Source organism: Hemibagrus wyckioides, linkage group LG06 (assembly GCF_019097595.1).
Source record: "Hemibagrus wyckioides isolate EC202008001 linkage group LG06, SWU_Hwy_1.0, whole genome shotgun sequence".
Taxonomy (NCBI): Eukaryota; Metazoa; Chordata; class Actinopteri; order Siluriformes; family Bagridae; genus Hemibagrus; species Hemibagrus wyckioides.
The window spans coordinates 12,492,491-12,506,000 of record NC_080715.1 but is presented as its reverse complement, the minus strand read 5'-3'; the positions used below and the strand labels follow the sequence as shown (position 1 = coordinate 12,506,000).

General features: G+C 40.0%; 2 protein-coding genes across 2 annotated transcripts; both read left to right on the top strand.

Moving 5' to 3' along the window:
• The first annotated feature begins 1 nt into the window (after position 1).
• LOC131354711 (spermine oxidase-like) lies at positions 2-2,845 on the top strand. The gene is made up of 4 exons (XM_058392668.1): positions 2-705; positions 804-2,014; positions 2,117-2,300; positions 2,436-2,845. Exons 2-4 carry the CDS (start codon positions 822-824, stop codon positions 2,553-2,555), a joined length of 1,497 nt encoding a protein of 498 aa, XP_058248651.1. The 5' UTR covers positions 2-705; positions 804-821; the 3' UTR covers positions 2,556-2,845.
• A 970-nt stretch (positions 2,846-3,815) lies between these two features.
• Positions 3,816-5,987, top strand: LOC131353946 (spermine oxidase-like). Its single transcript, XM_058391106.1, has 4 exons — positions 3,816-3,903; positions 4,002-5,164; positions 5,245-5,422; positions 5,575-5,987. Exons 2-4 carry the CDS (start codon positions 4,023-4,025, stop codon positions 5,692-5,694), a joined length of 1,440 nt encoding a protein of 479 aa, XP_058247089.1. The 5' UTR covers positions 3,816-3,903; positions 4,002-4,022; the 3' UTR covers positions 5,695-5,987.
• The last annotated feature ends 7,523 nt before the right edge of the window (positions 5,988-13,510 follow it).

Here is a 13,510-nt window from a genome sequence, read left to right as displayed (position 1 = left end):
TTTCACCGAAAATGTACGGACCGGAAGTAGGACTTGCTGAATATGGTGGGGATATTTCGTTAAAAATGAAAAGTAATTCCAGCGAAACTCAAAGCAAATTTATTGCAATACAATAACACCAATATAGCATAATAAATATTTGCTACTCAAACCTGTTGCCATGGCTAACCCCACCTGGAAGGAAAAATAAATGAATAAAGAAAACTTTTACTGGATGATGGACCTCCATGTGTTGTTGCTATGGGAATGGCAATGGGACAAGAACCTGATCAAGATTATTTATTTATTGTTCTTGTAGGATTACTCGACATCTGGCAACCCAGTGAATCCCTAAATTGATGGAAATTGGATGGACATTGATGGGAAAACTTCTGCCATTGAACTTTTACAGTTTTGATGCCTGATCCTGAAACACTGTTATATGACTCTTCATCCTCTGGAGCTATTTGATTCATCCAGAGTTTTCTTCTGCTTGGAACTCGCAGGAATTCATAAGACAAAAAAAAATGGCCAAAACTAGTGTAAAGGGAACCCTGGTAGATCATTAGCTATGAGTATGTCACGAGCATAAAGTTTATTTATATATATATATATATATATATATATAGCTTAGGGTGCAGTCTTTAAATTCCAAAGGTCATTTTGGAGGTGGGAAGATTTATTCGCTGTGAGAAGTGCAAACACTATTGTTCATTGCAACCTTATGTAAGTACCATATATTTTTAAGTTAAACAAATAACTAAAGTGTCAAGTGTAATACATTACACGCTTAGACTAAACCTCAATTTCCTTTTCTGCTATAGCTCCCTTGAATAGCTAACATGAATACTGTATCCAGAGACGCCAAGATTGCGGTGGTTGGTGCAGGATTTGCAGGCTTGGCTGCAGCAGCCACTTTGATCAAGGCTGGATTTCAGAATGTCAAGATCCTCGAAGCTAAAGAGCGTGTTGGAGGAAGAGTTTGCACTACTAAACCATTTACAGAGAACATTATTGAACTTGGAGCTAACTGGATCCATGGACAGGATGGGAATCCCCTCTACCAGTTAGCCAAAGAGCAAGACTTGCTGGTTGAGACCATAGCAGTAAGCAAGATCATGTGCTTGCCCCACTCTGTTACTCCACGTGATTACTTTTTCATGGAAGGTGGGAAACAGCTTTCAACTGATCGTGTTGATCCGGTATGTTCCCTGTTCAGTAAACTCACCTCAAAAGCCTTTGAGTCAGAGCTGGAGGATAAACATAGAGCCCTAAGTTTGGGAGATTATCTTGATGTGTCCTTTGCTGAATCACCTTTAGCTACCTCAGAAGATGGAACAAAGATTTTTGAATGGTGTAAAAGAAGTGAATGCACAGATGAGGCTGCTTCCTCTCTATATGAAGTGTCTGCATCTCAAATTGGTTATTACATTGCTCTTGAGGGAGGTTTTTTTAACTCCCTCGGACCTGGGGGTTATCAGGCAATTTTGGACATTGTTCTGAAAGCCCTGCCTTCAGGAACTATTCTGAACAATACAGCAGTAAAAATCATCCAGTGGGACTTGAAAGCAAGCTCCCAGGGTGACAAGGACGAAGAAGAGGACCATGCTGTCCAAGTCATCTGTGAAAACGATCACATCTTTGATGCTGATCATGTGATTGTGACTGTATCTCTGGGGGTTTTAAAACAACACGCCAGAACCATGTTTGAACCTGCCTTACCAAAATCAAAGCTTGATGCTATTGAGAGGCTTGGCTTTGGCACCGTGGACAAAATCTTCCTGTGTTTCAGTGAAAGATTTTGGCCAGAAGACTGTGCAGGAATCCAACTTGTATGGGATGAGGGACCTGAAGATAAGGCAGTCTATAGCAGTGAAGACGAAGAGGATGCCTGGAAAAAAACATGGTTTAAAAAGATCTGCGGTTTTGACACTGTTGCCCATCACCCTACAGTACTCTGCGGCTGGATCACAGGCAGAGAGGCTCTTCATATGGAAACACTGGAGGACAGTGAGGTTGGAGACACCTGTGTAAGGTATAATTATAATTATTATAATTATAATCTGAAATTATTTTACAGAAATGTGACTAATGTTACTAGTATACTTATAAATAGTACATTTTTTTTTTATCAAAGATTGCTCAGATCCTTCACTGGCTGGTCTGTGCCTGATGTGTCCCAAGTTCTGATCTCCAGGTGGGGTCATGACCCACATGTACAAGGCTCCTATACCTTTGTTCCTCAGTGGGTGAATGGGGTGAAAGAGCATGAGGCACTGGCAGCACCTCTTCCTTCTTGCAGTCAAGTTTCAAAAAGCAAGGTACAACTTAAGGTTTTTTTTATTTAGCACAATGGCACAGGGTTACAGTGTTGGAAATACTTGTATGTAGCTATCTTTGGCTGAATGAGGTACACATTTCATATAATTCTGACCTTTACTAAGTTGTGTTTGAAGCCTCTGCAGGTGCTGTTTGCAGGTGAAGCCACTCATGTGAACTTCTACACCACCACCCATGGAGCCTATCTGTCCGGGCTCAGAGAAGCAGAAAGACTCATTAACCATTACTCTGATTAAACACTCTGTTCATAGGACCAACATTGATGCAATGTTTTCCTTCCTGATGATAAGATGTTAACTGAGTTATATTTGAGCCAATTTCTATGGCAGTTCTCTATCCATTTCGACAAATCTGTTACTTTAGAGTTATCTCCTCTCTGGATGAACCTGTAAGCTCTAATTCATACTACATGTAATTGATAGCTGTTTAAATGACTTTACTGATGGTGTGAATGAACTCAAGTATCTGAATTGTAAACCTGCACTCAGCATGCTTGAAAGAAAAAGACAATAAACTGCTCACTGATTCTGTGCATTTTTTTTTTTTTTTTTTGACTCACTATGTAAATAGTAATTGATGTTGATTTGTATTTGCAGTCATCGTTAGAACTTGGTTTAGGTGCATGACTTTTCTAAAGAAAACGAAAGATATACTGCATTGACTTATTAATTAATTGGGTTTATCATTATTAATTTATTCATCATAATCTTATGCATGATGCTACTGTCTTCATGTGATATTTCAGAATCATGGAGATACAATATCAATTTTCCATTTGTAAGCTACACGACAAACTGGACATCAAATCAAGTGACCTGTTTCTTAAAAAAAAACAAAAACAAAAAAAACATTACTCATTGGGTTATGTTATGAACATAATCAATGCTACATACACATATCTGCAAACAAGTACAGCAGATGTTTTGTCATATTGACGTACATGGCTCATGTTGACTTAAGTCGTGGAATTGTATCATGTGACATGTGAATGGAGCCTTTGCCAAAGAACCACACAGGGACAGTGCTTGTATAGCAAAACCCTTTGAAATTTACAGAGATGAACAGGGAGCATTTATACAGAAGAAAGGTGTAATATTCAGTGTCATCTATAGGTGAACGAAAGACGTCAGCGAAAACAGATGCGGTGGTTGACGTGTTCACTCGTGGTTTGGCAAGTTGGTTAATGGTTAAATGGTAAAATGGCTATCTAAATTACAGAAGAAGCAAGTGTCTGTTCGGCACATGTTCATCAAAACAGAACAGAAAGAATTTCTAGGACAAAACAAAGTATATTATCGTCATAAGATGAGATCATAAACAAATATTACACAGTCAGCCCAGGGCAGGGCATGCCAAGCTATATTCAAAATATGTCAATCAGGGTGTCTGCCAAATGCCAGAAATGTAAATGTAATGTAAATGTAAGGCGTGGAATGGTATCATGTGACCTTGCTGCAGTACAATATAGAGAATAACAAAGGTGAGTTTCTCCACTTGTTAAACCGGTATTAACTCATCAGAAGAGCACAAAGGCAGTTAAACAGCTGCAGAGACAAGACCTTTACTGTTGAATGAATTAACTGGGTGTGAGTAGATTTTTTATTTTTGAATTATTAACTGCCTACACCGCATTGAGAAATATATATATCATAACTTAACACAATCATTTTATTGCTTTTTAGAGCAAGAGTGAATCATCTGTCATGTCTGAAGAAACCAAAATTGTGGTGGTTGGTGCAGGATTTTCAGGTTTGGCTGCAGCAGCCACTTTGATCAAGGCTGGATTTCAGAATGTCAAGATCCTTGAAGCTAAAGAGCGGGTTGGAGGAAGAGTTTGCACTACTAAACCATTTACAGAAAACATTATTGAACTTGGTGCAAACTGGATCCATGGACAGAAGGGAAATGACCTTTACAAACTAGCAAAAGAACATGATCTACTAGCTGAAAAAGCTTTGAAAGACAGTTCTGAGAGTTCTCAAGACTACTTTTTTAAAGAGGGTGGAAAACACTTGCCAGATGAACTTGCTGATGGGGTCACCTCTCTGTTTGAAAAGCTCACCTCCAAGGCATTCGACAGAGAGTTGCCGGAAAGTTACCAAGACCTTACTTTGGGAGATTACCTTGATGTGTCCTTTGCTGAATCATCTTTAGCTGATGAAGAAGATGGATCAAGAATTTTTGAATGGTGTAAAAGAAATGAATGCACAGATGAGGCTGTATCTTCTCTGTATGAAGTGTCTGCATCTCAGGAAAGTGAATATATCGCACGGGGTGGGGAGTTTTTTAATAGCCTAGGTCCGAGGGGTTATCAAGCAATTTTAGATCTTCTTCTGAATGATCTACCTTCAGGAACTATTCTGAACAACACAGCAGTGAAAAGCATCCAGTGGGACAAGGACGAAGAAGAGGACCATGCTGTCCAAGTGATCTGTGAAAATGATCAAATCTTTGAAGCTGATCATGTGATTGTGACTGTATCTCTGGGGGTTTTAAAAGAACACGCCAGAACCATGTTTGAACCTGCCTTACCAAAATCAAAGCTTGATGCTATTGACAAGCTTGGCTTTGGCACCGTGGACAAAATCTTCCTGTGTTTCAGTGAAAGATTTTGGCCAGAAGACTGTGCAGGAATCCAACTTACATGGGATGAGGGACCTGAAGATAAGGCAGTTTATAGCAGTGAAGACGAAGAGGATGCCTGGAAGGAGACATGGTTTAAAAAGATTTCTGGCTTTGACGCTGTTGCCCGTCACCCTAAAGTACTCTGCGGCTGGATCACAGGCAGAGAGGCTCTTCATATGGAGACACTGGAGGACAGTGAGGTTGGAGACACCTGTGTAAGGTACAGAAATTGAAATTATCTTACAGAAATGTGACTACTGTTAATAGTATACTTATAAATAGTACTTTTTCCCCCCAAAGATTGCTCAGGTCCTTCACTGGCTGGTCTGTGCCTGATGTGTCCCAAGTTCTGATCACAAATTGGGGTCATGACCCACATGTACAAGGCTCCTATACATTTGTTCCTCACCACGTGAATGGGGTGAAAGAGTCTGAGGCACTGGCAGCACCTCTTCCTTCTTGCAGTCAAGAAAGCAAGGTACAACTTTAGCTTTTTTTATTTAGCAAAATGGCATGGGGTTACAATGTTGGAAATACTTGTATGTAGCTATCTTTGGCTGAATGACGTACACATTTCATATAATTCTGACCATTACTAAGATGGATGATTGTGTATGTGTGTGTTTGAAGCCTCTGCAGGTGCTGTTTGCAGGTGAAGCCACTCATGTGAACTTCTACACCACCACCCATGGAGCCTATCTGTCCGGGCTCAGAGAAGCAGAAAGACTCATTAACCATTACTCTGATTAAACACTCTGTTCATTGGACCAACGCTGATGTAGTGTTTTCCTACCTGGTGAAAAGATATGAGTAAATATTAAGTTAACTGAGTTATATTTCAACCACTTTCTATGGGTCTATGGTTTTCTATCTGTTTAGACAAATCTGTTACTTTAGAGTTATCTCCTCTATGGATGAACCTGTAAACCCTATTTCATACTACATGTAATTTATAGCTATTTGATTGACTTTATTGATGGTGTGAATGAACATAAAGTTGCAATGAGCATGCTTGAAAGAAAAAAAAAACAATAAACTGCAATATACAGTATTGACTATTATTAATTCATTTGCTGCTATCTATGCCAGCCATTTATTGACCATATATTGATGCATTAAAACACTGAAACACATTGAAATTTGGGATGGAGAGGATAAAATTAGAATTGAACACTGAGCTATGATGTTCATCAACATGAATGATAATATTTATTTACATGTTTGTTGTTTTCTTAGCATTAATAAAACATGAGATATGAGGGTTATGAGCATAGCTACAGATAAGAGATTATACTTGATGGGAAGGTTTTTACCTGGGCTTTGAACCAGAGAGTCCTTGGCTGGTCATATTTATTTGAAAAAGCTGGTCTGATGCTGAATGTCGGTTGCATACAATACAATTACTATCATTTTAACCGCAGTCGTATTAGCATATTACATTACAAAGACAATCAGTAGATTTGCTATTTGATTGTCTGTACTCATTGTCTAACATTCTCTTTTAACGCATTTATTTATCTTCATTTTATAATAGCGCAGAAGTAAAGCTCACTGTGCAGCAGTTTTCTGGCCAGAGGAATCAGTGTTGTCAGAAATTTCTTAGTAACAACTGCACATTTATGCAGCTATTTAATCAGCCAATCATGCGGCAGCAGCATAATGTATAGAATCATGGAAATGTAGGCCAAGAGCTGAATATATTGACTGTTATATTAACAATTATATTATCAATATTGAATATATTGACTGACTGAATATAAATAAGTTTAGAAATAAGCAGGTGTATAGGTGTTCCTATTAATGTGGATGTTGCCATCAGGAAAGGCTTTCAAGGAAATGCCCCATTTATTTAACCCACACTTCCGGTTTGCACTGCATGACATATTAATTGACAAGGAGAGACTTCTGTACATTTGTATTCAGGCAGTGGAAGCAGTCATTGGTAATTTGAGATTTTGCAAAGCAGTTGCTAATAAATATACCTTTATTATTTTGTGGTTATTATTGCAGTCATAGAAGAAGATTCCAGAGGAGGCTTGTGCTTTCTTGGTTGATGGACTTTAAATGAATGTTTTACTACTGTGGCCGTTCTTTCTGTATTGTTCGATTCTTGTTCATTCTGTGAACAAGATTCTCTAATTTCAGTCTGGGAGGGATTGAGTTCAGCACAGTTTGGAGCTCTCCCATTGTAAAGCAGATTCACAGTTAATTTCTGGGATTAACAGGCATTACAGAATTAAACAGAGCAGTGAAAAACCAATCTGTTCAGGGTTCTGGCCCTTCAGAACTGCAAATTGGATCACAGGTATAGAAAGCGTATCAATTTTCCATTTGTAAGCTACACTACAAACTGGGCATCTAATCAAGTGACCTGTTTCTTAAAAAAATCAAACAAACATCAATAAATTACTCATTGGGTTATGTTATGAACATAATCAGAACTATATACAGTACATATATCTGCAAGTTCAGATGTTTTGTTTTATTGAATTACCTGGCTCATGTTGACTTAAAGTTATTAGTGGTGGTAGGTGGACTCAGGAATTGCCAGTCTGCTGTAAGGAAAGCCGTTTTCTCACTCACCATGAGAAACAGGCAGCAGTAGTGGTACAGGTCTGCTGTTGTCACTGAGATGGTTTTTCACACCTCTCCCCTTGTTTCATCTAACTATCTCTTTTTGTGAATTCCTTGCAGTTTTAGTTATCTCTCCAATCAACCTCATCATTATTATCTACCACCCTCCTGCTCCGCTAGGAGACTTCATACAAATGGACACACTCGTCAGTGCCTTCCCTTCTGACCGCATGCCTCTGACAGTCCTTGGTGATTTCAATCTCCCAACTGATAAGCTTCAGTCTTCTTGCCTTCTGAATCTTCTAAATTCATTCTCCTTGTCATTCAACAGCTGCCCTCCCACACACAAGAGAGGAAACGTCTTGGATCTGGTTTTCACCCTTCCTTCCCGAGCTACAGACATGACTGCTACCCCACTGCACATCTCCAATCATCACATGGTGTCCTTCACTATCACTCTCCCTATCCTACCTTAAACAAAGTTCCAGCATCTCTCTCTTACCTGTTGGCACCTCCACTCTATCTCCTCTTCCTCTGTAGCTTTCTGCACTTTCATCTTTTCCTGACCATGACTCTTTTTCCACCCTACACTTGGACTCAGCTACAGAAATTTTCTCTCCTCTCTTTCCTCAACCATGGACCTTCTCTGCCCTCTGTCCACTAAACCCAGAAAGACTTCTTGTCCTGCTCCTTGGCTGTCAGATGTGGTGTGCAGCAATCAGAAAGAACTATGATTAGTAGAGAGGAAGTGGAAGAAATCACAAATCAATGCAGATATCACCTCTTACAGTGCTCTCCTGTCCAAATTCTCTTTGGACATGACTTCTACCAAGACTACCTTCTACAAGGAAAAGCCTGAAGCTGCCAGACCGTCACTTCTGCCCCAACTATGCCTACATTACACAGCCAGGACTCCTCTACTCCATCATTGTCACATCTCTCAACCATAGCATCAGAAGAGATTTTGCAAATCATCCAGTATTCATCTCAAGTCCTACTACCTGCCTGCCCACCGGATCCAATCCCTTCCACTACGCTCCAGACCATCTCACAAGTGCCATTCATCACCACAGTTATCAATGGATCCATAACATCTGGCCATGTACCAACTACTTTCCAGAGAGCAAGGGTTTTCCCCATCCTGAAGAAACCTGCTCTGGACCCCCCAGACATCAGCATCTACAGATCAGTATAACTTCTCTCCTTTCTTTCTAAAATCCTTGAACTCATTGTTTATAATGACTGTCTCTCGCAGAACAACCTCCAAGATCCCAACCAGTCTGGCTTCAAAGCAGCACATTCCACAGAGACTGCCCTTTTGGCTGTCACTGAGAAACTACATGCTGCTAGATTGGCCAAGCTGTAACCTGTCATCATCCTGCTTAACCTTTCAGCAGCATTTGACACAGTCAACCACAAGACTCTCTTGTCCACCCTCAGAAGTCTTGGAAATCGAGGAACAGCATGGGAATGGTTTGCTTCCTAGCTGGATGGTCGCTCATATCAGGAAACATGGAGGGAATCGACATCTGCTCCATTCAGACTCTCCACAGGAGTTCCACAAGGATCAATACTTTTTCAAAATTTCTGCCTCTATACTCACTCTCTTGGCAAAGTTATATCCTCACATGGGTTCTCTTACCACTGCTATACCAATGACACTCAACTTATCTTCTTCTTCCTTCCCTCAGATACCATGGCTTCCGCACAGATCTCAAAATTGTGGAAGATGGCTCATCAGCTGGATCTCAATCCCAGCAAAACTGAACTGCTGGTCATCCCAATTGATTCATGCCCAGGCCAGAATGTTGTGATATCCCTTCGGCCACTGATCACAATCTTGGGGTAACCTTGGAGAAATAACTGTCCTTTTCCTCCCATGTTGCTAATGTCACATGCTCATGTCGGTTTCTTCTGTACAACAAGGATTCGGCCTTTTTTATCCACACAGTCTGTTCAGGTGCTTGTTTAGTCTCTTGTCATTTCAAGACTGGACTACTGCAACTCTCTACTGGCAGGTCTACCTCTGAATGCAATTCATCCTCTGCAAATGAACCAAAATGCAGCTGTGTGACTTCAACCTTTTCAAGTTCTCACACTCCACACCACTGCTACTGTCCCTCCACTGGCTTCTGGTAGCTGCACGTATCAGATTCAAAACAATGATGCTTGCCTACAAAGCAAAGAATGGACCAGCTCCATCTTACCTCAAAGCTCTTATTACTCCTTGCACTGCACCACACTCCCTCTGATCTACTAGCATTGGTTGACTCTTTCAGGGTACAAGGTAGGTATACATCTAGACTCTTCTCTGTTTAGGCACCAAGGTGGTGGAATGAACTTCCCCTAGATGTCCAAAAAGCTGAGTCATTGGCCGTCTTCAAAGAATGGATGAAGACCTACCTCTTCCTGAAACACTTAAACTAGCTCTAATTTTCCCAGTTTGTTTTATGTATTGTTGTATGTTGTATTTGGGGAAAAACAAAAATAAAATATTCCTCGGAACACAGATATGTTCCTCCCAACAGAGTTTTTAGGCAGATGGCATCCTAAGGCTGCGACCCATTGACCAGTGTTAATGTATTCACTGATAGAGCCTTCAAAGCACTATTGTACGTCGTTCTGGATAAGCCGTTCTGGATAAGTGTTTTGGGTTCACTCAGAGAAGAAGCCTGAGCCGCACTGCTGCCGCTGTCTCTATCAAGGAAATGCCAAAGAACCACACAGAGACAGGCAGTTAAACTACTGCAGAGACAACACCTTTACTGTTGAATGAATTAACTGGGTGTAAGTTGAATGTTTATTTTTGAATTACTAACCACCTACACTGTATTGTAAAATATATGTATATGTATCATTTAACAAGTGGAGAAACTCACCTTTGTTGTACTTTATATTATATGGCAGCAAGGTCATGTGATACCATTATATAAGATGACAGATAATGCACTCTTGCTCTGAAAGCAATAAAATGCCTGTTGTGATATATATATATATATATATATATATATATATATATATATATATATATATATATATATATATATATATCACAACAGGCATATATACATTTGTGTATATATATCCGCATATCAAGATTGTGGTGGTTGGTGCAGGATTTTCAGGTTTGGCTGCAACTTGATCAAGGCTGGATTTCAGAATGTCAAGATCCTTGAAGCTAAAGAATGTGTCGGAGGAAGAGTTTGCACTACTAAACCATTTACACAGAACATTATTGAACTTGGTGCTAACTGGATCCATGGACAGAAGGGAAATTACCTTTACAAACTAGCAAAAAAACATAATCTACTAGCTGAAAAAGCTTTGAAAGACAGTTCTGAGAGTTCTCAAGACTACTTTTTTAAAGAGGGTGGAAAACACTTGCCAGATGAACTTGCTGATGGGGTCACCTCTCTGTTTGAAAAGCTCACCTCCAAGGCATTGGCACAGATTTGCCACAAAATTACCAAGACCTTACTTTGGGAGATTACTCTGATATGTCCTTTGCTGAATCATCTTTAGCTGATGAAGAAGATGGATCAAGAATTTTTGAATGGTGTAAAAGAAACGAATGGTGTTAGCAGAAACAGATGTGGTGTTTGATGTGTTCACTCATGGTTTGGTGAGTTTATAATCTAAATTACAGATGAAGAAACTATCAGCAAGTGTCTGTTCGGCACATGTTCATCAAAACAGAACAGAAAGAATTTCTAGGACAAAACAAAGTATATCATCGTCATAAGATGAGACCATAAAGAAACAATATTACACAGTCAGCCTAGGGCAGAGTGTGCCAAGATATATTCAAAGTATATAAACAAGGGCATCTGCCAAATGCCAGAAATGTAAATGTAATGTAAATGTAAGGCGTGGAATGGTATCACGTGACCTTGCTGCAGTATGCTGTTGTTGATCTTTCGGCTGCTCCCTACATGTGTGAGGAGCCGCCACAGTGGACCAACTGGTCCACACAACAACATGGCACAGGTTTCATGCCAGATGCCCTTCCTGGCGCAACCCTCCCATTTTATCTGAGCTTGGGACCGGCACTGCATCCAGTGGCTGGGGTACCTTGCTGCAGTATAATATACAGTATAACAAAGGTGAGTTTCTCCAATTGTTAAACTGGTATTAACTCATCAGAAGAGCACAAAGGCAGTTAAGCAGCTGCAGAGACAAGACCTTTACTGTTGAATGACTTAAGTGGGTGTGAGTAGAATGTTTATTTTTGATTTATTAACCAACTAACTGCATTGCGAAATATACATACATATATATATATATATATATATACCAAGGTGATAGCAGCAGATCCTTTAAGTCCTCTAAGCTGTGAGGTGGGGCCTCCATGGGCCCCACCTTGCAACATACAGAACTTAAAGGATACCTACAGGACTCAAAGGATGCTAACAAGACTTATTGGATACTTTTGATAGATACTGACCACTGCAGACCAGGAACACCCCACAATTTTGTAGATGATCTGATCCAGTCATCTAGCAATCACAATTTGGCCCTTGTCAAACTCGCTCAAATCCTTACGTTTGCCCATTTTTCCTACTTCTAACACTCTGAGGACAAAATGTTCACTTGCTGCCTAATATATCCCACCCACTAACAGGTGCCATAATGAGGAGATAATCAACGTTGTTCACTTGACCTGGTCATAATATTATGCTTGCTCATGCTACACACACACACACACACACACACACACAATATACATATATATCAGTGGCGGGCTGTGCATTTCACACCTTGGCCTTCACTGGTGTCCTTCCTGAATTAATCCACCTCTATACCATCATTATGACACCATCATGGGCGTTAGGCCATTTTCTACTCAGCCCTCCTAAAATTCTTCGATTCTCCATAAACTGTACACAAATTGGTGATCGCCTCAGTCCCCTTTAAACTTCATATGAAATCGGCGGCAGACTTCGGCTCTTCCTCGTCTTTCAGCGTGTTCTTCAATCCACAGACTGCAACGTCACAGAGCGAGGATCAGAGGATGTGTGTATGTATGTGTGTGTGATCAGGAAGAGTCGTATTTGGCTTGTTCAGTACTCAAATGTTATACACATCTATGCAATACACTGGAATGCTGCAATAAGTTTACCATCCTATCCTGTTAGTCAAACCTTTATTTTATTTTATTTATTTATTTTTTACTATTATACCCTCATTGGGGGCTGAGCCTCCCTTAAAAATAAAAAATCCTAGAATCGCCCCTGGACGCCACGGCAATAGATACTAATCAACCGTTAAATAACAAAGTAAAAAAGAAATTAGTCTACAGTATTTCACACCTCACAAGGAATAGTCAATTTTATTATGGTTACCTTTCTCAATAAAGACATTCTTGATGCCATATGCAGCAAACTGCAGTCTCCGGAAGACGCAGCATCCGAAATGAGATGCAGCGAATATAGAAACACTATATATGTGTGGTTCGCTGCCTTCGACTACTCCAATTATCCAATCAAAGGACGGGAAATTGCTGACGTAATCGTATGCCTGCTAGATGGCCCCAGTGACGCCAACTCGAAATCTGATTGGTTAATGGAACAATTTCATTGCCACTTATTTTAAGTTACAGGCGCCTGCACTATTGATTCTGAAGGTCTTAAGACAGATTTTCACTCTGGCGACACATGATGACAGCCAATGGCTGAAATATGATTGGATAAATACTCTTATCATAAATATACACTACTGGAAGCAGCGCAACCGAGAGAAAAGCTATAAAATGTAGAGAATAGACTATTGGGAATAATTTAATACACATTCATGGAAAAATATATTAAATATATTAAAATGCAAGTCAGTTATTCAGATCACTGCTGTTTAGGCCAGCAGAGAAGGCCTTGCTGGCCCTGATGGCCCACCACTGATATATATATTTCATGACAGACAACCGGTGTTAACTCATCAGAAGAGCACAGCTGCAGAGTCAAGACCTTTACTGTTGAATGAATTAACTGGGTGTGAG

Bases quoted from the DNA above. Each gene is read 5' to 3' on its own strand.
- LOC131354711 (XM_058392668.1), top strand. From the start codon at position 822: ATGAATACTGTATCCAGAGACGCCAAGATTGCGGTGGTTGGTGCAGGA. The intron at 2,015-2,116 runs GTATAATTATAA...TTTTTATCAAAG, and splicing joins GTTGGAGACACCTGTGTAAG to ATTGCTCAGATCCTTCACTG. The intron at 2,301-2,435 runs GTACAACTTAAG...TTGTGTTTGAAG, and splicing joins GTCAAGTTTCAAAAAGCAAG to CCTCTGCAGGTGCTGTTTGC.
- LOC131353946 (XM_058391106.1), top strand. From the start codon at position 4,023: ATGTCTGAAGAAACCAAAATTGTGGTGGTTGGTGCAGGATTTTCAGGT. The intron at 5,165-5,244 runs GTACAGAAATTG...TTCCCCCCAAAG, and splicing joins GTTGGAGACACCTGTGTAAG to ATTGCTCAGGTCCTTCACTG. The intron at 5,423-5,574 runs GTACAACTTTAG...GTGTGTTTGAAG, and splicing joins CTTGCAGTCAAGAAAGCAAG to CCTCTGCAGGTGCTGTTTGC.